Below are 22,366 nucleotides of genomic sequence, written 5' to 3'. Positions count from 1 at the left end.
GGATGGCACAGGTGACATATTTACCTCCAGTCCTCCTCCCAGGGAGCAAGGTGTGGGCTGTCTCCTACTGCCTTTGAGTGCTGCTTTACTTTGACCACGACACATGGGATTCAGAGTGTATTACAGGAGTTGTATAGGTTGGAATGCTCTCACAATTAGTCTCTCTGATGTTGTGGTGACCAGCTGCGAGCCCTGGAGATCACAGTGCAGGGGCCAGGGTAGTGCTGCCACCCTGCACGGGCACCCTCAAACGGGGCTCCTTCCACAGCTCAAATCTGGGGCAGATGCTGCTAAGTTTGTAAGGCCTGAGCAAAACTCTGTTTTTTTCACCAAGAAAAGGAAACATTGGGGAAAGTTAAATTATCTTTAGGAACTTCATTCCCATCAATTTTATTAACTAAGAATGAAAAGCACATTAAGCATAACTGAATTATTCTATGACTAGTGTTACTAATAGATCTCTAAAAAAATTGAGTTTGCTTCGAGGTAATAATAATTCCAGTTGGTACTGGAGACAGAACTGTAGTGCACACAGAAATCACATTGAAATGCTGGAGCCTGCTGGTATGCCTATAAAGCAGGAAAAAATTTAAACGGTGAAAGGGAAAACACAAAAACTGATGGCATGTAAACAGAATAACAAGTTATTTCTATAGAGGCCAAACCAGAGATCCAATGTTACAACACAGGTATAGAAGAAACTCAAGTTTTTACATAAAAGCTTGTAAATCAGCTGCTGCTTCACTGAACACATTTTCATGTGCACAACTCATGGATGTACATGGATACAAAAGGCATTTAGGCTTACAGTACAGAAAAAATTATACTGATTCTGAACTTCCAGGGTTAGACAAAGTTAAATTTTAATACTTTAATATAGAAATAAAACATGTAGCAGGAATTTTGCAATGTACCTGGTAAAATGCTTTCAAGAAATGATTTATGCATACATATATATTTATTTGTTTTTAATTAATTTGTAGTTTGAGGAGGGGTTCAGAGGAGAGTTCAGAATGACTTCTGAATATGGTTTAGCAGCCCCAGATCAGCCACATTTCTATCTCTGATTGTAACATTAGATGTAAACTCATTTTGTTCAGAATAACTTTGACTTAATCATAAAATAAGCTTTGTGATGTGTATGACAAATTTGAATGAAGGACTAGGTCTGAAATTAATTTTTGACACATTCTTGTAGTAGCTTTCAGGAAAAAATTTAAATAGCTGAGAAAACTGTCCAGGTGAAATTCAGCTTAAACCTGTTAGTATTGATGAATAACCCCGTTGTATTCACCTTGATGCTCTTGCCTGGGCATGCTGGGGTGCTACTGTAATGTCTGTCTCAGAAAAGATTCTAGGCAGGTAAAAACCCAATTAAAGTATGTGTTGCAGTGAGTTGTTTTAAGATACTCAGCAGTTCTTGGTTGAAGTCATGAAGGATTTTAGGCATTTTCCACCTTTAACACATTTGAATTTTCTATTCATGACTCTGGTACCAACATCCATGTTAATGCCATTTCTTTGCAATCAAAAACTCACCGCCAGAAGCCTGACCATTTAAATGAGTGTCTCATTCACCTCCAGAGGAGTGCTGGGCTCAGTGATTTGTCCCTCCTGGAGCGTAATTCATTCAAATAAATGTAAATCACTATTTTATGTTGTTTGGTCAGGGTTTATGGATGTCAGTGTACACTACTGAAAAGGCACATGGCAGATATTAAGGGAGCAATCAATGTGCTTCATAGAGTTGAGAACAGGCAAGGTTTGGTTTTGGTTTATCCATGGTGCTGCACTCAGTGCAGCTATTATTGATTTTAATCCCACAAGTGTTTGACCTCCTTTGTACAGCACAATTTGTCTATATTTTACAGCTGATTTTTTTTTTTTGCCTTGTACTTCATGTTTATATTCCATTAGTATGCTACTTGAAAAAAAAATAAATCGATGTAGTTTGTTAATTAAAAAAAGGGAAATCCTCAACCTCCAACTCTGAATCATTAAGCTGCTCTCATATGTCTGCGGTGACCAGTGTGGCCTGACCCTGCTGGTAGGTGGCAGGGACACAACTGGGAATCATAGAATCATAGAACCCTTTAGGAAAGGGAGAAGACCTTTCAGATCATCGAGTTCAATTGTCAATCCAGCACTGCCACATAAATCCCCAAACCACGTCTCCAAGTGCCACATCTATATAGCTTTTTAAGTACCACCAGGGATGGTGACTCAGCCACTTCCCTGGGCAGCCTTTTCTGGTGCTTGACAACCTTTTCTCTGAAGAAATTTTCCCAACATCCAATATAAACGTGTGATTCAACCTGAGGCCATTTCCTCTTGGCTTATCATTTATTATTCGGCAGAAGAGACACACATGGGGTACATTACTTGTGCAGCCGTGGAGCAGAGGCTCAACTGACTGCAGAGTTACAGTAAAAAGTATATTCCTGCATTTTTAATTTGCATATATATATATTGAGAAAGGTAAGAGAAAACCTGCTGACCTGTCCAATTCGGCCAGACCCAGATCATGCCATTTAACCCTATTTAATCCCTCAGCCAGCATCAAATTGTGCATGTCTCCCTCCAGCCCTTGGGCCTGCCAGCTCTCACTGTACGTGCTGTGTAAGAAGGTAAGGGAATACAGAACTCTTCTCTCCCTTGATTCCACCTTAGTGCCCCTGCACAAGTTTTGTTCTTCTCACATCTTGTGGGGACGGTGCATCAGACAGTCTGCTCCAAGGCCTGCCATTTTCTGTTTTCTTTTCTGCTGGTTTTAGCCTTGCTGATCTGTGGGGTGGCTGGATAAGAGGAACCAAAACACTGTGCTAGGGCTCCAGCCCGCTGGGGCAGGGGCAGGTGGGTGTCCAGGGGGGCTGACTGCCAGGGAAGGGCTGAGGGGTGAGCTGGTGTTGAGGCCACGGCGGCTGCAGTGCAGGTGAGCTGCAGCACTGCGGTGGAGAGTGAGTGACACCTCCGAGCCATAAGGACTCCCTGGCAGGAAAAATTTGCTCTGGCTGGGTCTGCTGGAGCCAGAGTGCTGACAGAGACTGGTGCTGCCAGCTGTGTGATCTGCAAATGCCCTTGTGGAAAACGCAGAGACAGGGAGGGAATAGCTGCAGTTACAGTGGCATGTCTGAATGAGAAGTTGGTTGGTTTGGTTTTTAAACAATAATCGAGCTGGTTCAGCTAACTGGGTTTTAGGATACTAAATTTTTGATCTGTTTAGGCTTCAATATATTATAGTAGGAGTATTTTTCCATCAATCTCATGGAAAAAAACAATATTCCTATGTACAAGAATGGTACCTTCATCTTGTACCATCTCTAGTGAATACTTTTCCCGTTTCAGTTGCTCCCCAGGTATCAGTTCCATCCAGACTAATGTCAAGGTTTGTTCCATGGGGTAGCAATGACTGAACAGAGCAACTGTGGATCCTTCTGGTCAGGGTAAGTCCATGTGAGCCACAGAGTAAGAAACAAACTGTGTATCTCTGCCAAGGAGAAGTTAAAACCTGGGTGAATCCTCCGTGGTTTCCTTATGCTGTCTGAGGAGGTGTTCCTGCAGGCTGGGGCAGTGCTACATCCTGGAGCTGCATGTGGCTTGAAATAATGATCTGCAGCAGTGGCCTGAGACCTAAACATTCTGCTGCCACTGTTACTCTCGTTCTGTTCAGCCAATACACTTTCCTCAGCAAAACATCTCATCACCCTTCTTCTTTTCAAGCACCAGTGGAGTCAGCAGTTCCTCCATCACCTGCCAAAATCTTTGGCTGTCTCCGTGAGAGTTGGGCTTCTTTCCACTACAAAAACTGGAAGGAAGTTAGGAAGTCAGCACCGTGCAACACTGAGACTTATATTTTAAAACAGGAGGAGACTCCTCTTCTTGTGTTTTCTTATTTATTTTAAAACAGAATAAAAGCCACCACATAAGCCCCTCCCCAGTGAATGATCTGGCTGTGGAAATTGGGTTATGCATCCTCTGGGCTGTGTAGGACCTTGACTGAGGAACGACCTTTGCTGTCCCCTCCTGTGTGCCTTAGTCAGCTTTTGTGCAGTAGGGGACAAGAAGAAATGCCCGAAGTAGGTCGCTGGACACTGCAGTGCAAAGGCTGCCGCCAGGGGCTGATGGATGAGCAGTCACATTACAGCAGCTTCCCACGAGAGGAGTGACAGCCCTGCTCTGAGCCAGGGGGCTGCTGTGCCCCTTCCCCCACACCGAATCACACATGGTTTGGGTTGAAGGAACCGTAAAGATCATCCAGCTCTAATCCCCTGCCATAGGCAGGCACGCCTTCCACCTTAAGACCAGATTGCTTAAAGCTCCACCCAGCCTGGCCTGGAACACTTCCAGGAACGGGGCATTTGTCTTCCCGAGGCACATGGTGGTCCTCAACAACAACCAGGGATGACAGGTTTGGGGTATTTTTAGCAAGGATTGAGAATGCATTTCCAAAAGGCTCTTCTGCTCCTAAACATCTAAGCTGGGCAGTATGGCAAGCCTATTTGGGCAGCTGTAGTTTGAGCCCAGGAATTTTCCTGGATAGCATTTGATCCACGTATGGCAGAACATCTCTCTGCAGCTATCAGCCCGACAATCAGAGACCTCCTGGTTCCTGAAGCCAGCTGGAGGGTGTGTATTCCACCATTTCTCAGACATAAAGTCACTGAAGATAACCCTCAACTGTGGCACTCCCCTCACTTCCTCCTGGCCTGACAGCATCTCTTCTTTTGTTCCAAGAAATATCCCCACTTTAAGAAATGCCCCTTTTGAAATTCTTTTCACTATATTTTTAAAATGTGTAAGGTAGAATGTTTTCTTCACCCCATTTTTCCTGTGGGGAGCAGGAGGTGGGGAGGCAGGGTATTTGGTCAAGTGGGCGGCACGGGGTTTTCTCAGCCAGTGTGAGCACAAATGACTACTCTTGATGGGTGCTCAGGCAGAACTATGTGAAGTTGGTGGCTCCTTGAGAAGGGTCTTCAGATACAGAGGGACTTTTAAGCTAGGTAAGGAACTTTCCAGGAACAAGTGCTTCTTCATGCAAGAGGGTGATAGCTCTTGATATAGCGTGGGGTGTGGGTAGCTTGGGGATGCTGGTGTGCTGGATGCTCCCTTATGTGGGAAGTAGATGATCAATCCATGCTGGAAGACAAGGTGGTTTGCCCAGCAAAACTACACAGACAGACAGAACTATCTTCTTTATTATAAAGATACACTATGAGGAACAAACTTGAATGTATACTGAAGCTTGTAATGGTACATGCCAAAAATGTACAGTACTATACATAAAAGTGCATTGTCACAACAGATTAACAGTACATTTCTCTCTCAGAACTGTGGATTTTCCATGTTTTTATTTGATCTTCAAGAGTGGAAGGAATGCAATGGGAATGCAGCCATACACAAACAGGAAAGGATGCAATGGAAATGCAACAGTACAAGAGCAAAGCTAAAGCTCCTCTAAAATTTAAAGGCACTTTCACATGTACATACTACAGATGTACATTGACACAAGTAGGTAACAGTCAACAAGCAGGAAGCTACCAGTACTGCAATTCATCAAACTTGACAGTAAAGGACAATACTGATTGGATTAGGTGTGCAGGAGTTACCCTTTAGTACGCCTGTAGATGTAGCAGTCTTTCCTGTTACATATCCACTTACTATGCTTTAAAGTATCTATAATAACCATCAAACTACACATTAACTGTGTGAATGCACTAAGTGGATGCATTCACTAAATGCACTGTTTCTAATATTTTCTTTTGCTAAACAATTTCTAATATAAGCATTATGGAGTCCAGTACAGTTATTTAAACATACAAAATTCCCTATGCAATTTAAAGATACAGGTATCCATCTCAATTGTGCCAGGTGGGTTAATTTAAAAATGCTAGACAAAAACTGTATGTAAATGAAAGCAGAAATTCCAGTTTTGTTCCACTGAGTCTAGTAACCTGGGGAACTACTTGAAAATATCTCTGGTCCCAAATAAGTGAGCAGACCCTACAGACCAGCACTGGTCTGCAGCTGGGGCTGGCCTGGCTTTGGCTCTGGCCCTGGCATTAGGACCAGGCAGTACAGCTGACAAGGATGAGGGTTGCCTGACCCATGCTGCAGGGCCCACTGTGGTGGATTAAGACTTTGCCTCTAACCTGCATGCGTGTGAATTCTGTGACTGGATTGAAAAGTGTTTGCAAATACCAGCAATAGTTTGGGGCTCAGAGGCAGTTCATGGGGTACTTCTCACACCTGGAGCTTCACATTGCATCACCTGTCTAGAAGGTGTAAACCACAGCAGGAATAAATTGCTCCTGAATAACAACAGGAAATTACTCCTGTCATCTCAGCAATTATGTCTATCAAATTTCATCACTACTCTTCTCCTCCCAAACTCAACTGTTTACGTATACCGAGTTATACAATTTCAAGCTTTCCAAAAGTGAGATCTTACAGAATATATGGAAAGACAGATCTTAATTACAGCCAGTTGTACCTCTGTAGGTGGACCACAAGTGATTTTCCCCCCGATTTTATTCATTGCAACTTCTTTTATGGAGTGGATGCTTGAAAATATGTTCACAGAAATAATATTATGGCCTACTGTTGCAATGTGCAAAACAGCTGTAGGTTTAGCTCAAGCCTAACGAAGTTTAACAGAACACTAAGCAAAGTTGACAGTCGCCACTTGCACAGACATAGGAAAGGTACTGATTTCTGTCATTAAAAAAAAGGAGAAGTGGAGGGGAAAGGGGTTATGGAAAACTTTAGTCAGCTTGAATCTAGGCAGTAGAAACTCATCTGCCTGTCCTGTGAGTGACCCCTGCACCACTGGCAGGGGGTAGTCCCTCTTCTGAGTCCCTGTCTTGCTGCTGTCAGCACAACTGAGCGTTTGCGCTGTGCAAGGCACTCAGCACGGCTGGGTCAGCTCGAAACTCAGACTATTGCAGCCCAAATCACGTCCTTAATTGGACACTGAGCAATAAAGTCAATGGGATACTTTTCTGAATTATTGTGTAGTTGATCCCTTTAATAGCCCCTCATGCTCCCTAATGGACCAACAAGTTCCTGCACTCTCCAGAGCCTGGCTTCTGTGAGCTTCAAACAAATTTAGCTTTTGTAAAAAATGTAGTATCAGGAAATGAAGGTCTAGTTTCATGGGAAAAGGTACACTACTACAGAGGGCAGGAAAAGTGGCTTCTAGTTACTATCCTGGAGATGTGCTTTAGCTGTGTCCTGGAATGCCGCTTTGTATCAGTGACAGCAATGTGATCTCCAGATCCATCCAGCGCTTGCCTCTAGTGACACTGCCAACAAGAAAGCTAAAACTTGGTGCCAATTATGAGTTGTGAGGGTTTGGTGATTTTTTTTTTTTGTGTGTGTCTTAAGTGAGAAATGTGGCCTGAGATGACTTAGACATTCCACACAGACACTTAATCCTCACATGCTAGATTTCAGTTCTTACTAACCTGCTTGAGATTTGGTTTGGTGACCCAAAAATGAGAGGCTCCATGTCCCCTGAACCCCCTCCCACCCCTTAGTTTTGTGCAGGATCTGTTATATAGCTACAGTAAGACTGTGAAGTATGGTACAACGTGGCAGGCTGTTTTGTGATCTGTGTTGGTTTTATTACAAATGGTGCAGCATCAAGTTTTCAAGTAAGTCTATGTTTGTTTTTTAAAACTATGCACAATTGTCCAGTTTTTAGTTTAATCGAAACCATACAAAATACAAATGCCCATGTTAATGTAGCTACTTTCAGACAATACATTCAAAAACACTGAAAAACAAAGCCTCTCCAGTTACAAACATGAACAAATGATGTTACAGAGCCCTGACTTCTATTGTTAATCCATCCCTTTCCCTAGAACACCCCAGCTGGGTGGAACACCACTGTGGGTGGCTGAGCTGCCTACATTGTGCAAGATTTGTCGGCTGGACCCTGGGAAGGAGGAGAAGGCCCTATGCTAGGATTTGTTTTTGGAAGAACAATAGGTTTTGGCCTAAGAGCAGGAGGTTTCAGCTGCACTCCCATTCTAGGGGCCACCATGGGCTTGAAAGTACTCATGGTGTCACTGGAAGAACTAGTGCTACGGCGGATCTGAGGCTCGGAGCTCCTCAGAACAACGCTGTGGAGAGGGCTGAGTGACTCCGTGGAGGTGGCAGGCGTGGGGGTGTTTTTCACTTGCTCCAAGGTGTCCAACACGACATCAGGGGCGTGCTTGGCCGAGCTCTGCCGCTCCAGCTCACGGAGCTCGTTCAGTGCCGTGTTCATTGTCTCCTCGATGTCCTGGGTCAGAGCACAAGAGAGAGCAGCATGTCATTTGTGTTGCTACTGAACGCCACAGGAGCAAGGGAAGGGGGAAGGAAATGCATTCATTAATTCACCAACCATCCTCCAACAGTTATGATAGTGCTAAAATCAATTTCCATCAGATTTATTTGGAAGATGTTAGGATTGACAACATGGCAGCTTTGGGTGGACATTGCAAATATTTAACCTTGTTCATACAAGAGAATCAAAAAAAGGTGTTACACCAAAATCTGCAAGCCATTTATGGATTGTCAGGACAACTAATGTTTGCTTACTAGTGTTTTAGTAGTGAAGATTTCTGTCATCTCTTGGGTACTGACAACTGTAAAGATTTTAGTCCATTTGCTCACTCTTAGCTAACTACTCTGCTCATCTAAAGTCTCAGGTGTCCAGGGTCTGTATTCCCTCACATGGATTACAAAACCTAGTTTTCTAAGGAAATAAAAGTTTGTATGCCTATCAGCTCTTCTCTCCTCGTGTCAATGAGTTAAACAGAAGAAACCTGTAATATATGGGTCAGTATGCATACCTAAGAAAAATTATTTCCTTCATCGGGATTTCCGGCCTGAAGGCTAAAAGAACGCACCAAGATACTAGTTTACTGCTTTTCAGTGGTATTAAGATACAACTAAGCTTAAAATATCATGTTCCCTGCCTGCTCACACTGACTTTCACATAGTTTAACCAAAGTTTGGGTTCTCTCACTGCCAAGTGATCACCAGTCTAAGCATAAAAAAAAGGTATCTTAAGCCGAACAGCACAGTTGCAGGAAAGTAAATGAGTATCTTAGAATAAAATAAAACAGTAAAACCACTTGCACTTTATAACCCTAATACATGGGTTTTGGCCTAAGCATGCCAGTCCCTTCTATTCCCCACTGGAAGCTGAGTTTGAAAGCAAGCATTACCAGTACATTAAATTTTAAAACATAAGTGCCAGTGTTATTGTAAAATGTGTTTGCAATCACAGAGCACCCTCAGGGTCCTCCTAGTAATCATGTTATCCTACCTAGACAAAATGTGAGTTCTGAAGACAGAGGTATCTATTTACTCAAGAGCTGTTACTGGCTCAGTACAACAGACCTATTTGATGATCAGGGTGCTCCCTACTCCATTCTCTTCACCTCTTCACTGCCAGGAATGAGACTGGTGACTGTTCACACAGCTGCAAGATGACCCACAATTTATGCAGCTGCAACTTCTTGCACATCAGGTTCTACTACACACAATAAATCAACACATAGTAGGAACTGTATGAAAATTATAAAATCCACAAGACCGCAGCCTGTAAATCTGCTTTGAATGGCAATGGTCACTACTAGCCAGTCAGAGCACTTTTCTGCTTACCACAATACCGAGACATAATTGAACACTAATTACACGCAAGTCAGAATCGGCCAGCCTTCAACACAGCACAGCAATCTATGTAGCTGTTGTAATACTGTCCTAGTGTTCTGTATGGCAGAGGCAATTTCATTACAGTGTAATGGGAAATAATTTCTTTTTATTGCTTCTGCAATGTTTACTCCCCTTTGTGCTTCTTCTATTCAGGACTGCTTAATGCATCTTCTTTCACACACACTCTGTTTGGAAAGCCAGTAGGATATTCCCCTGCGTACACGTTCCCACCAGTGCCCGTGCTCTGTGCTGTGCTATTCAATGAGATCTGCTGCTCAGAAAATCAGACAGTGCCATAAATAAAAAAGACACAAACCTGAGCTATTGACTCTGGGTCCAGTGGTTTATGGTCATTGAAGCCTGTGTACTGACCAGAGGATGTAGACCTTCTAATGGGAGGGCTATCAATCTTCTTCAGCGAATCGTGCCTGCTGATGTTAGTGAGGCTGCCGTGGCCGGGCCGGCGCCGCCGTTCAGGGCTGTCAGCGTTGAGGTTGCGGTTCTGAAGGAGGGCTCTGGGACTGCAGTGAGTTGCCAGGTTGGGGGAGCCCAGCTCCATGGCTGAGTTGGAGAGAGGGTGAGGTGGGTGTACAGGGCAGTGGCCGTCACTGCTCCTGCCTGGGCGTCTTAGGGGAGGTGGAGGTTCCGATCTCTTTCTTTGCCTGCACCAGGGGAGAAGTGTTGGCAGAACAAGTTGTAGTGACCCAGCATAAGCATGTGGAGGAGTAATTATCGTGTTAGCTGACCTGTGAGCAGGACTACTGAAAACATGTTATGTTGAAGCTTACCTTCCTAAATACACATCTGAGTGACGGTCAGTAGGAGAGTTCATATCCTTTGATGATGACTTGTCCTCAGTTATGGGTCCGCTGCTGGCCTCACTGTCTGCTTTTTGGCTCAGTGTATCTGAGAAAGTATCATCCCTGAACAGAACATAGGTGGTGAGATAAGAAGGGAGTGAGTGAAATATGACAGAGCACCTTGGTGCTCTCAGATTTTAATCCCCTTAAGAAAAGCAGGCATGTTATAAATGCACTCAGCCTTTGCACATCTCCCAAAATTGTTTATAATCCTGTTTACTGAGCTTTTTACACTTTGAGTGTACGTAACCTTTCTGTAAAGAACTTTGTCCTTGGCAAAGCACATGCCTAATACCACAAAACAAGAGTTCAGGGCTGCATTTCCCCAGCCCTTGCTATTCTGAAGTTAGAAGTCAGCAACTGCTACAAAGAGATAGTCAAATTAAAATAGGTGCAGCAGTATCTGTCTCTGAATGTACTGGGAATGTATCCACAGAAGTAGCTTAGCCTAGTAGTAGTTTTTTGATGGAGCTTTCAATTCAGGGCAGTAAAGACAGGTATCCTGCATAGAAGGCAAGTGTTTAATCTATCTGACCCTTCAAACCACTGACCCATTTGGAAAATACTGCTAAGTGCTTTAGACTTTACACCCTGCCAAGAACCCAGTTACACCAGACATTGCTTACATATCCTGCACCACTATGTACTGGTGAGGGACAAGGCCATCAATTCCATTGTGCCTTCCTTCCCACCAGTCTTCAGATGCTCGGTGATAGAGCAGAAGGGAAGCTCCTTTCTTGAAAGAGAGTTCTCGTGCAGATCTTCCAACATAGTCAAACTTGGCAATAGCTTCTATGGGCTCACACTCTGGGTGGGAAGAACAACAAATATCAGATTCCGTATCGTTCATTTGGGTTTAATAAACCCCATTTTTTGCATTTTCTCAGTGCTCATTCTGACAGAGATCAGCTGAAGGAAGGCAGACTTCAGGCAGTGGTTACAATGTGCCCTTTACAAAGAAACATAATCAATCTGTGTCCCAGGTGTGAAACATCTGGGTTGCTTCAGGAGCTGCAGAAAACAGCAGCATACTGAAATGCTACAACTGCCTTTGGGAGAGAGGCCTCTGCCTCCTGCTGGAAGGGCTCCTGCATGGCTGGAGAATGGGATGGAGGCCAGGCAATAAAGACTTCTGAAAATAAAATGAACAAACTCAGATGAATTAATCAAAGGCCCAAGGAACCAGTGTGGTAAGGGAAAACAGGAGTGCTTTTGACATCTGCAGTGGCAAATGAAGGAAGACAAGATTAGCCTGTGCATGAGTAGGGATACCCTGCACATGGGTACCCTGCAACTGGGCCATGGAATTTCTGTCTTTTACGTGACGAGCGTGCAGATCTACTGAAACCTAGTGTTTTACACAGCACCAAAGCCTCGTGCTTTAATCCACTTCCTTAATGCCCTTTTGGAGTGAGACAAGACGGCTCCAGACCACAGGAACAGTCCTTGTGTGGCCTCAAGTTGCTGAAAGCAGCTCTGCCTGCTCCAAAATCCCAGCTGCCCTGGTTTCTTCAGGGGAGGCTGGTGTTTTCTGAAGCCAAACACTGGCAACAGCAGTTCTGGCTAATCCCCTCTCAGAATGCTGGTAAATTTAGCCTTAGGCTGGAAATGGGCTCCATCCTGTAACCTGTGCTGGGATGGAGACCTACCGATGTCAGCAAAGGCGCCCTGCAGGTATGGCCAGAGCTGTGCCCAGGCATCCAGCAAACACCTGTGATCTTAACAAGGTCTTATTTCGTCTGCATAAAACCAAAAGCACCTGAGCTCTAACAGATTAAATTTTGTCATCAAAGTCTCAAAACATGAAGAAAAAGCTGCAAAATATAGGTCTAAAAATCACATACTCTGATGATTCCAGTAACTCAAGGGTCCCTGAAATGACTGATTTCTTTACATAATTAGAGCAATATTTAGATGGAAATTAACATCTGGGCTAATGACTAGCGTAGCAACTTTCTGTCTGGTGCAAATTAAAATTGCTGAGGTTGTAATTCCCCAAAGAATCAGACTCGTAATGAAAGCCACTGGCCCTTTATGACAACATTTTGCACAGGAATGTCTTTTTTAAAATTAACTTTGTTCTACGGTGTGAAAACATAATGACAGCACCTTTATTGAGGTTATAGTTTGCAGCTCATTTTTTTCAATCACTCGCCCAGCCTGCAGAAGACTGTCTTGTGGTTTGCTGCTACTGCAGTCACGTTAATTGTTCCTGTCAGTGACAAACTGCAGTGTGTTTAGATGTTACTAACTCAAAAACTTTACAGAGATGGAATATAGTGATATGGGGAATTCACTGCCACAAACACAAAAGTAATGTATGGGGGGGAAAATCATTTCAATTATATAAATACAAATAAGAACCTAGCAATAACAGTATTCATTCCTGAAATTGCATCCCTACTGGATGGCTGTAGAGAACCATATCCTCTTTTTTGTTCTTTGTGTTTTTCTACTCTCTCTTTTGCTTTCATTGTCTTGCAGCCCCTGCTCTGGACCACTGACACAGCAGCAACAATGCAGGACCTGATGTTATTTTTTGTTTTTTTCTCTTGCCTTGCCTGGGCAAAGCACACATATCATGTTCTACCCTGTACTCTGCTTTGAAGTTTGTTGTGGGAGGGAAGAGCTTGTGAGCCAACACCTTTGAATATCAAATGTACTGTGACTTGTGAGTCAGCACCTTTGGTTATGTGTTTTGGAAGGTGAGAACTTACTGAAGTGTACTATACAAAATCAAGGGCTTGTTCCCCTCCACACTTGTGGAAACCTATTGTAAGAAATTTAAAGGTGTGTTTCAAGGGTGTATTTTGTGTTTTAAGGGTGTGTTTAAGACTCAATACCTTTTGAGTTTAAATATTGGGCTGGTGGCAGAAGTTATGGTGACTGTACAATAAAACATAAAATTGCCTAATATGTATCCAACGTCTTTGTTCAGCCAGATGAGAATTTGTAACAAACATCACCTCCGGCCCCTACAAATGTCTCACTCACAGGCATTCCATGGTGGGAGGGGCTGAAGGGTTTCTTGGGTTTATGTTTTTAAGCAAGGAAAATACAAAGCTGACATAGAAAGAATCATTCTGGAAAACTGGGAAACCTCTAATGGTGGTGTGATAGTATGACATGCTACCCTATTGTCATTCCTACAGTCTCTCTTTAACAAAAAATGCAGATGCCACACAGCAACTGTAAGGTGTAGAAAATGAAAAGAGGTGAAACCAAACATGCCTGTTTACCTTGCATCATCTTTAGGACGGCAATATGAAATGGCAATAATGTAACACTGACAAAAGAACACAATTCTTCTTCTTCTATCATCTCCACTGCTTGTGGAATTTGTTATAAGGAAATACTGGAATAACGTAGGATTGAAAAGGAGCAGACATTTGTATGAACACTGTTCTCAGTTTACAGCTAATTTATGGGTTATAGCAGAGTTGGTCAAGAATTCAGAAGTAAAACCTCTCAGGCTTTGGAGAGCAAGTTCACTCACTAACAGGCAATACTTTAAAATGTTATAAAAAAAAAAAAAAGTCAACCAAAGAAAAAAGTTCTACAGTAAATCATAAAATCCCAAATTTTCTGCACATATTTTCCTTAGACAACCTCCACAGTTAACTGGTAATGTTCATGAGTACTGGATTGATGGACAAGCCCCCTACACTGATTAGCTATGGAATTTCCTGTTTCTCTGCTGACTTTAACTGACCATACAGTATCCCACAACTGAGTATACAGGTCCTTTTATTTACAAATTAGTGGGCTAAACTAGAAATAGTTCTATCTTGCTCAATAGAATTATGCTCATCTAAGTGTCTTGCGCAATGAGAATCCTGTTTATTGTATCCTTCTACCACCTGCAAGACTCACATATTTTCCCAGAGGTCTGAATGATATTGTCCCACTGAAACCAGCTGTATGAATTGTTAATGCACCCATAATGGATGTGACTTTTGAGACATGTACATCAGATTGCCTGGGTAACAAATCCCACTTCCTCAGAGAGGAGTGCCCAGTAAACTTCACACAGATTTTGTGATGAGGACAAAAAATTAGTTCAGATAGGTTTTCCAACTGTGAAAGAGGTGTCTTCATTTCTCTAAACACAGAGATAACTTTCCTACAGCGAACAGTACTGAGACTGCACTTAAATAGTAATTCACCTTGTTACAGGTCAAGCTTTAACAGTGAAAACCTAAGTACCATGACAGTTACTTGTAGACATAAATGCATTTTGGAATGTTAAGGCATTTAATATCAAGGTTACTGAATGACAGACTAGTATTTCCCACAAGCTAAGGAAATGAAAGCTAAATTTGGGATCTGCCACTCAAATTCTGTACTGAATGTCTAACAGTAAAACTGACAGCTCAGAGGGAAGTGTAATTGCACTGCTCTGTCCAGACCTGTAGGCATTCACCTAAAATAGCAAGAAGTATTTGATGACATCCAGGATCTCACCAGCTATCATCTCTAGTGAATCAGGCAATGCTATGGAAGTGAAAAGGACGAACTAAAGAACTGTGGGAAAAACTTCTGCTGCTCGGGAGAGCAGAAAGGGCAGAAGAAACATAAGTGTTAGTTTTAGTTTTGGGATTGGAACGCCAGATGTAGACCTGACATTCCTACAGAGGTGATGACACTGAATTGGTCCTGGGCTGCCTTCTATGCCTCAGGGCACAAGGAGTTAAGGAAAGGAGGGGAGACCATCCCTGCACTTTTTCTAGGGGACTTGCTGTTCCTTTGCCCTGTACTTCCTCGGCTCTCCCAGGTGTGCCCTGTCTGTTGGGAATAAATTATGTCCTGAGCTCCCCAGGAAGATGCTATTTCCCTCTATCTTCTGCATCTCATCAAAGAATAGAGTGGTTTTGCAAAGTCCTGTCCTCAGGACAGCAGTTCTCTGACTGGGAAGAGCAAAAACAAAGAAGTGTTGCAAGACGTTGACAAAACAGAATTTGGCAGCATCGATCACAGCATGCACTACTGAAGAGCAAGAAAATGATTATGTGTTCAGAACACAACAACTTACAGCCTGACATGTCCCTGTAAGTTCTGTTTTCAGCAGAAATACCATCTAAAGTTTTATCCTAAGTTTATGAGATATCTATGAAGAGTACAGTATTAGTTTTATGTATGTTTTCCTAGGGGAACTCCCTCTGTCTAACTTCTTCAGGAAATGTTTACCTCCTTTGCAAACAGATCTAGTCACCTTTTACCATATGACTCCAGCAAGAATAAAAAATCTCCATCAATTTGAAGGTAAAGGAAATATGCTAACAGCTGTTTCAGTAAAACATGAACAATGTCCTTCGAATCTTTACTGCAGAGACATTTTCAGGTAAAGGTTTGTCTGCAGCAAAATTACAGACAGATTTTTTTTTTTTGTTTCTCAGCTTGAGTACAAATGTTCTGAACTTCATAAATTAAATTTCATTTCCAGATTTAGGAGAAAGGAAAAACTTACATGTTTTCCTTATCAGGATACTTTCTGCATATCTAAAAAAAGCCTGAAAACATCAAAGTAAAATGCAGCTCCTTTTCTCTCCTGCTTCCCTGTCCAGTGATCAAGTGAAAAACATGATCAGTAAACTTAGGGGGAAAAACCCACAGCAATTTATAACCTTAAAATAAAGCAGTTATGAAGTATTCATATGCTCATTTACATGTGCTACTCCTTTTTTCCCCCAGTCCACTGCATTTTACTACTGTGGACATAATTTAATTTTCAATTTTGAAAGTCCTGTTTTTTTCTGAATTATAATGAACATTTCTCGCACTACTGACACAGCCCCTACAGATGGGTCTTTTCTAGTAGGAACAGAGGGAGACACTTGCAGTTTAACTTTATAGCAACAGTAAGTAAAATAAATCCTTTTGGTTTTGATCATAACCTTTGGATTATGTTTCAATGACCTATCATTCCTGTGGGCTAGGCTGCTCGGTCTTATGTATGTATACAGCATTTTAGCATAAAACTAATCAGATTTTCAACATGAATAAAACCCCCTTAGCATTTACAGGATTTGCTTCTTCCATGTCCTAACAAAGGGAACCATGTAAGTACCACGTGTCCGATCAATACAGCAGCAAAGCGGCACCTCACTTTCTCTCTCTCCACATCCAGCTGGCAGTGATGCATCCAGCTCATAATCAATGAATCAATCACATTAAATCCCCCAAATACTCCAGACCCTTTAGTAGACGGGTTTTTTAAATCCATTGTGTGTCAATCAGTGACTCTCATGAAGTTCAATCAGCAAAATGAAAAATTCTCACCTCTTCTCATACTTGGTGTAAATAATATTTTTTAAAAGGAATTGTCCAGAGCAGAAACACATGAATGTATGTGCAAAGAGAGAGTGAGTGCATTTAATTTAAAGTCTGTAACCTACATTAGAAAAACGTGCTATTACAACAGAAAGCCATTCATGGGAAAAAATGGTTTAGAGCTTGCAGGTTGGAAATCGAAGACAAACAGGTTTTGTGTGTGATCCTGGCTTGTTAATCTTCAGCTTTGCAGCAGTATTTCCCCAGCTTACAAATATTTTTTACTAACAATTATTTCTCTGTAAACACAAATGTCCGCTTCCTTTTGGCACTGAATTAATTTAAAAAGGCGTGATGAAGCAACTATAATTAAACTACTGGGTGATCTGGTGAACAAAACCACGTCTTGAGCAGTTAAATCTTTTAAGAGAACTTTGTCCTGTTAACAGGTATTCTCTTCGGGGTTTGTCTTCCTCAGGGACACAGTCACAACACACGTAATACTACGATAGGAATGTAAAACTGGTGTAACTTTGCAGTGGTGGGGTACAGCCCATGATGATCGAGGCACAAATGATGCATCATGCAATGCCTCAGTCCCGCTCCTCTGGATCCTGCTGATGTTTTCATCTTTCCTAGGCATGGCTTTGAAGTAACTGCTTTTGATGGCTGCTGAAAAGCTGCACTTCTTCTCCATGTCCACTGTGCCTTTGTCTCTCTGTTTGGTCATGGGACCCTGAAGTTGGCCCAAATATATAGAACTGGTGTGTCATCTACACTTCACTTGTGCTCTAAAAGAGAGACAGGCAGAATTCCTCAGCTTCCACTCTTGCTTCATACCTCCAATGGAAGAAGGGGTTCTTCTAAAGTATAGGTATACTATCTTGGAAAAATAAGGTGCAATTATGAGTTTGTTCACATTGCTTAGAAGAGATGTGTTGTAGAAAGATGGTGGGTTTAGTTGTACCGAGCTGGTCAAGAGGAACCCGTGCACAGCCCGTCTTGTAGAGCTGTTAGTACTCCCTGCTGCACAGGCATGGCTATACACCCAGGCAGACGACCAAGATTTCTCTCCTACACTCAGTTTTCCCCCTTCTGTAGTGTCTGCCCACCCAAATGTCCCTCCACTCCAAACAGCTGCACTGACAGACTCTGCCTGCCCCTCCTCACCTTGGCAAAGGGGAAAGACACACAATCTGTCACTGACAGCTTGTGTACGTGACAGAGCAGACGGGTACGGCTAGAGTGGAACTATTGTTTGCTTTGTGTGCAACGGGACCAGTGTAGCCAGATTTCCTATACATATACCTTCCGGTTTCCCTCCCCTACAGCAATTGTCCAAGCTCCTAAACAGTATCCCTTATGACATAATTAAAAAAAAAAAAATCCTTTCCTGCTGTAGCTCTTTTCCTCCCCTTTCCTCTGCTCTGTCTTTTCCTCTTCCTTCCTCCGCACATCCTCTGAAAGGGACAAGGGAAAGCTTTTGTTTCTACTGCTGCGAAGTGCACGTGTGCTGGTTGCTTTGTCTGGGTTGCCTGCTGCTCTTCTCTGCATGGAGTGTTATTTCAAATCCTTCACCTCTAATGAGCTACTAATTCTCACAAAAATAGTACCTATATAACAATTTTGAGAATCCTTTTCTATCTGTTTAATTTGCTTGAAACTTGGCAGGAAGTTACTGTGAGGGACATCTGAAGGACAGTCAAACTGTCACAGTCGAATACACATTTATGACCTGGATATAAAGAATTAATATAATAGAGTTGCATCAATTTTTTCATGGATACCTCTCATACCCAGAAGTATATGTGATTGATGTTTAAAGAAAATCATTACTGTTCAAAAGTTTCACTGTGGGGGGTACACACGTTTTTCAGTTGTTACAAATACTTTGGAGAGAACAGCTTTTAAATTAATATAAAAATAGAGCCTGAATGGCAAATATCCTCTAGCTGCAATATTTAACTTCTGAAAAGTTAAGTTTCTGTAGACAAAAGAGTCACTAAAAATGTAACGTTATGTCAGAAAATAGTATGTGCTGACTGAAATCGTTTCTCTCTTGCCCTTCCTGTGACTGGGCAAATCATGAGAGAACAAGGAAACAGCTGGTCAAACACAGATGAATCAAGTGTGCAATAGCCCACAAACAGAGATTAAAGATTTGCTACAGTACACCAGGTCTGAAATTTCCTTCTTTCAAATAAGACACAATGAGGAAAGGAAGGTCTCCTGCCTTGAACACCTGTAGAACTTACTCCCATCAAAGGCACAGTAAAGTAACAGACTCACCATCTTCACTGGTGTGGGGCTCTGTACTGGCATCCTGGTCCACCTCCTCTAATGTACCATGTTCACTGTATGGGCTGTCACTGGAGGCAAGCAGAAGGTTGAGCAAAGAGAGGAACCACATACATCAAAAATATGCCCTCTCCATAAGATTATTTAGAATTATTCTTATAATGTTACAAAGTTATTATTATCCTAGTATGTTATGAATATATAATTAATAAAGTTTCCTTGAAACAAAATTCAGACATTAAGAAGCCCTCAGAACATTTGATTCCTTTATAAATAAAAAGTATGTGCTTTTGCTGTCAAGGGTGTGTCCTGGTTTTGGCTGGGATAGAGTTAATTTTCATGCAAGTAGCTGGTACAGTGCTGTATTTTGTATTTAGGATGAGAATAATGTTGATAACACATTGCTGATGTTTTAGCTGCTCCTGAGCAGTGTTTACACTGAACACCCCACTCAGTCTGCAAGTAGACTGAGGGACACAAGAAGCTGGAAGGAGACACAGCCAGGAGGACATCTGACCCCAAACACCCAACTGGATATTACAGACCAAGTGGTGTCATGCTCAGTGTATCAATTTGGGACAAAGCTGGTCAGTGGCTGCTGCTCGGGCACTGGCTGGACATCCATCAGCGATGATGAGCAACTGCACTATGCATCACTTGTTTTGCATATCCTAATTATTGTTATTTGCCCTTTATTTTCTGTCCTATTAGACTATCTTCATTTCAACATATGAATTTTATCTTTTTTTTTTTTTCCCAATTGTCTCCCCCATCCCACTGGGAGGGGAGTGAGTGAGTGGCTGTGTGGTGTTTAGCTATCTGCCCAGTTAGAGCACAACAAATAAAAGAAGCAGGTATCTATCATAAGCTGAAATTTGGTAAGGTGGTTCACAGCCAAAGAAACAATTTCCTACCTGCCTGTGTGCTCTGTACACCTGGAATTCTGCCTCTGTGTGGCTGAACTCAAAGCAGCTTCCTCCCCAAAATGTTGTAGGAAACCTCATCATAATTGCCTTTGCTTCACTTTTTTATACTTAACAGTTTACTGTGTAAACCTAAATGCCCTTCTCATTTATCTTTATACTTCTATTGTGTGCAAAAGGAATTCTGTATCACAGAAGTTATACAGATAACCAGCCTAATGACTTTGTTTAGGAGACAGAAGGATAATATTCTGACTTACCAATAGTCATCCCCAGCCATGCATTTTTCATACACTGGTCCATCAAGTTCTTTCACATCTGGAAAAATAGCCTCATGATGGATGATGATGGTTTTGATTATCTCATTCACATGTGCCTGACAAGACACCTGGTCTTGTATGTCTGGAACAGGCATCAGGGTTGGCCCGAAACAAATGGCTAAGTTGTATGGATCCATCATGTTCTCATCACTGTACTGTGAAAGGCTGTTATAACAGAAACATCGATAAAAATTGACTTCTCCACTGTGACTAACCTTATTCTGAAAACTGTAGAAAACTTTTTTTAATCACAACTTGGAGATTTCCTGTTGTCACTGACAATCCCACATAAAGTAATGGAACAAAAACCCAAGATTTCTTCAATAGGTTATTTACACTATGAAGCGGGTTTATACCACATATATGTTTATGTATATGTGTTCAGATGCTACCACTTTGAGTGTACGCTGACTTAACGGGCTAACATCAACTACTGCTGCTTCTATCTCATCAGTGCTCCAAGTGAAATGGATGCAAAGTGGGTACACATTTCTCATTGGACTTTGGTGCATCTCTTTCAACATCTGGCTACACAACTTAATTACAATGAATTGTCTTCTGAAGGCAAGCAAGTTCCTGGATCTTGCAAAGCCTCTTGAGACTTTTGGTTTCTGTTTTTACCATACAGCCCGAAATTCCTAAGCACCTTGCCTACTGCCCACAAACTCTCACAACAGTTTCATTATGGAAGTGTCCAAACAAAAGGCTTTCATTGTTCCTATTAATCAACTTTTGCAAGCTTTCCTTTCTTCCAGAAAATGCAATGTTACTAGTTTTCAATTTTGAATGAGAAATTGCTAACTATTCCCCTGTTTAAAACCACTGGAATTTTTACTGGAAAAGCTGGCGTTTGAATGGTTCTATGTGGGGCCAATCAACCAGAACCTGAAGAGCTGGGATGTCCTATACTATGTTGTCCTGTACTCTGAAGCAGCAAAGGAATTCTGATGTCTGGCTGTGTTCAAATGCAACACCATGTTCCCTCTAGAAAGGGAATTTTAGAGAGTGTTTTCCACGTTTAAACAATACATATGGATGAGGCAAACCTTTCAAATGACTACCCTCCTAATAGCTTTTAAAATGAATCACATTCACCCCTTTCTTATGCTATGATTTACTATCCTGTCCTGTGTGTCAACTGGAGACATCTTGTTCTTCTGATTTATCAGGTGGCTTAGAATTTATACATGCAAAACTATAAAAAGAGATTGCAACTATCATGGTGAAATGTTCAGTTCTGCTGATGGCTGTTAATATGCAGTGCTCCTCAGGGCTCAGTAGCAAGGGTGGCACTGTTCAGCATCTCCATGAACGACCTAGACAAGGGGATGGAGTGCACACTCAGCCAACTTACAGATGATGCCATGCTGACAAGGGGGCAGTAAATGTGCCAAAGGGCAGACATGGGGCTACCATTTAGAAGGACCTTGACAAGATGGGAGGAATAGAGAAATGGGAATTCAATCAAGTCCAACAAGGATGAACACAAAGTCCTGCCAATCGGAAGACATTCCACAGCACTTGTGGCTATATTAAGAAGAGAAAAGCCAGCAGGTTAATGGAATTATTTATTCCTTTTCCAACTGGTGCTTGTGGAGTTGCACATGAGGTTCCGTGGCTAGTTTTGAGAGACTGACAAACTGGTACAAGCCCAGAAAACGACAACTACGGAGATGGCTAGGGAGCTGAAGCATATGACTTAAAATTTAAAGCAGAGAGAACTGGGTTTGTTTAGCCTTTAGACAACAAGGTTACTGGAAAATTTAGCTGCAATCTCCTACTATATATAAGATCATAAAAAAGACCAAGACAGACACAGATGCAAAGATATGTGAGGCACAGCAAGGGATATTCCAATGAAAGTGGGAAAAAATTTCTTTACTGTAAGAGTGACCAAGTACTGGGACTGACTGCCTGCCATGGAGTTGCTGCTGTTTGAGGTTCTTGACTGGCCAAAGCCTTGAGCAACTTGATCTGACTTTGGAGCTTT

The 22,366-nt window shown here is 42.2% G+C and overlaps 1 protein-coding gene across 1 annotated transcript in view; it reads right to left on the bottom strand.

The window, feature by feature from the left end:
• Positions 1-5,183: 5,183 nt before the first annotated feature.
• Positions 5,184-22,366, bottom strand: part of SRGAP1 (SLIT-ROBO Rho GTPase activating protein 1) — a 144,662-nt gene continuing 127,479 nt past the window's right edge. The window contains 6 exon segments of the mRNA XM_066319103.1: positions 5,184-8,284; positions 10,022-10,367; positions 10,494-10,628; positions 11,192-11,372; positions 19,125-19,204; positions 20,317-20,541. Of these exon segments, the coding sequence (XP_066175200.1) occupies positions 7,907-8,284; positions 10,022-10,367; positions 10,494-10,628; positions 11,192-11,372; positions 19,125-19,204; positions 20,317-20,541 (1,345 nt within the window). The 3' untranslated portion in view covers positions 5,184-7,906.

This window comes from Sylvia atricapilla, chromosome 5 (genome assembly GCF_009819655.1).
Source record: "Sylvia atricapilla isolate bSylAtr1 chromosome 5, bSylAtr1.pri, whole genome shotgun sequence".
Lineage (NCBI taxonomy): Eukaryota > Metazoa > Chordata > Aves > Passeriformes > Sylviidae > Sylvia > Sylvia atricapilla.
This window is presented reverse-complemented; position numbering and strand designations above follow the sequence as displayed.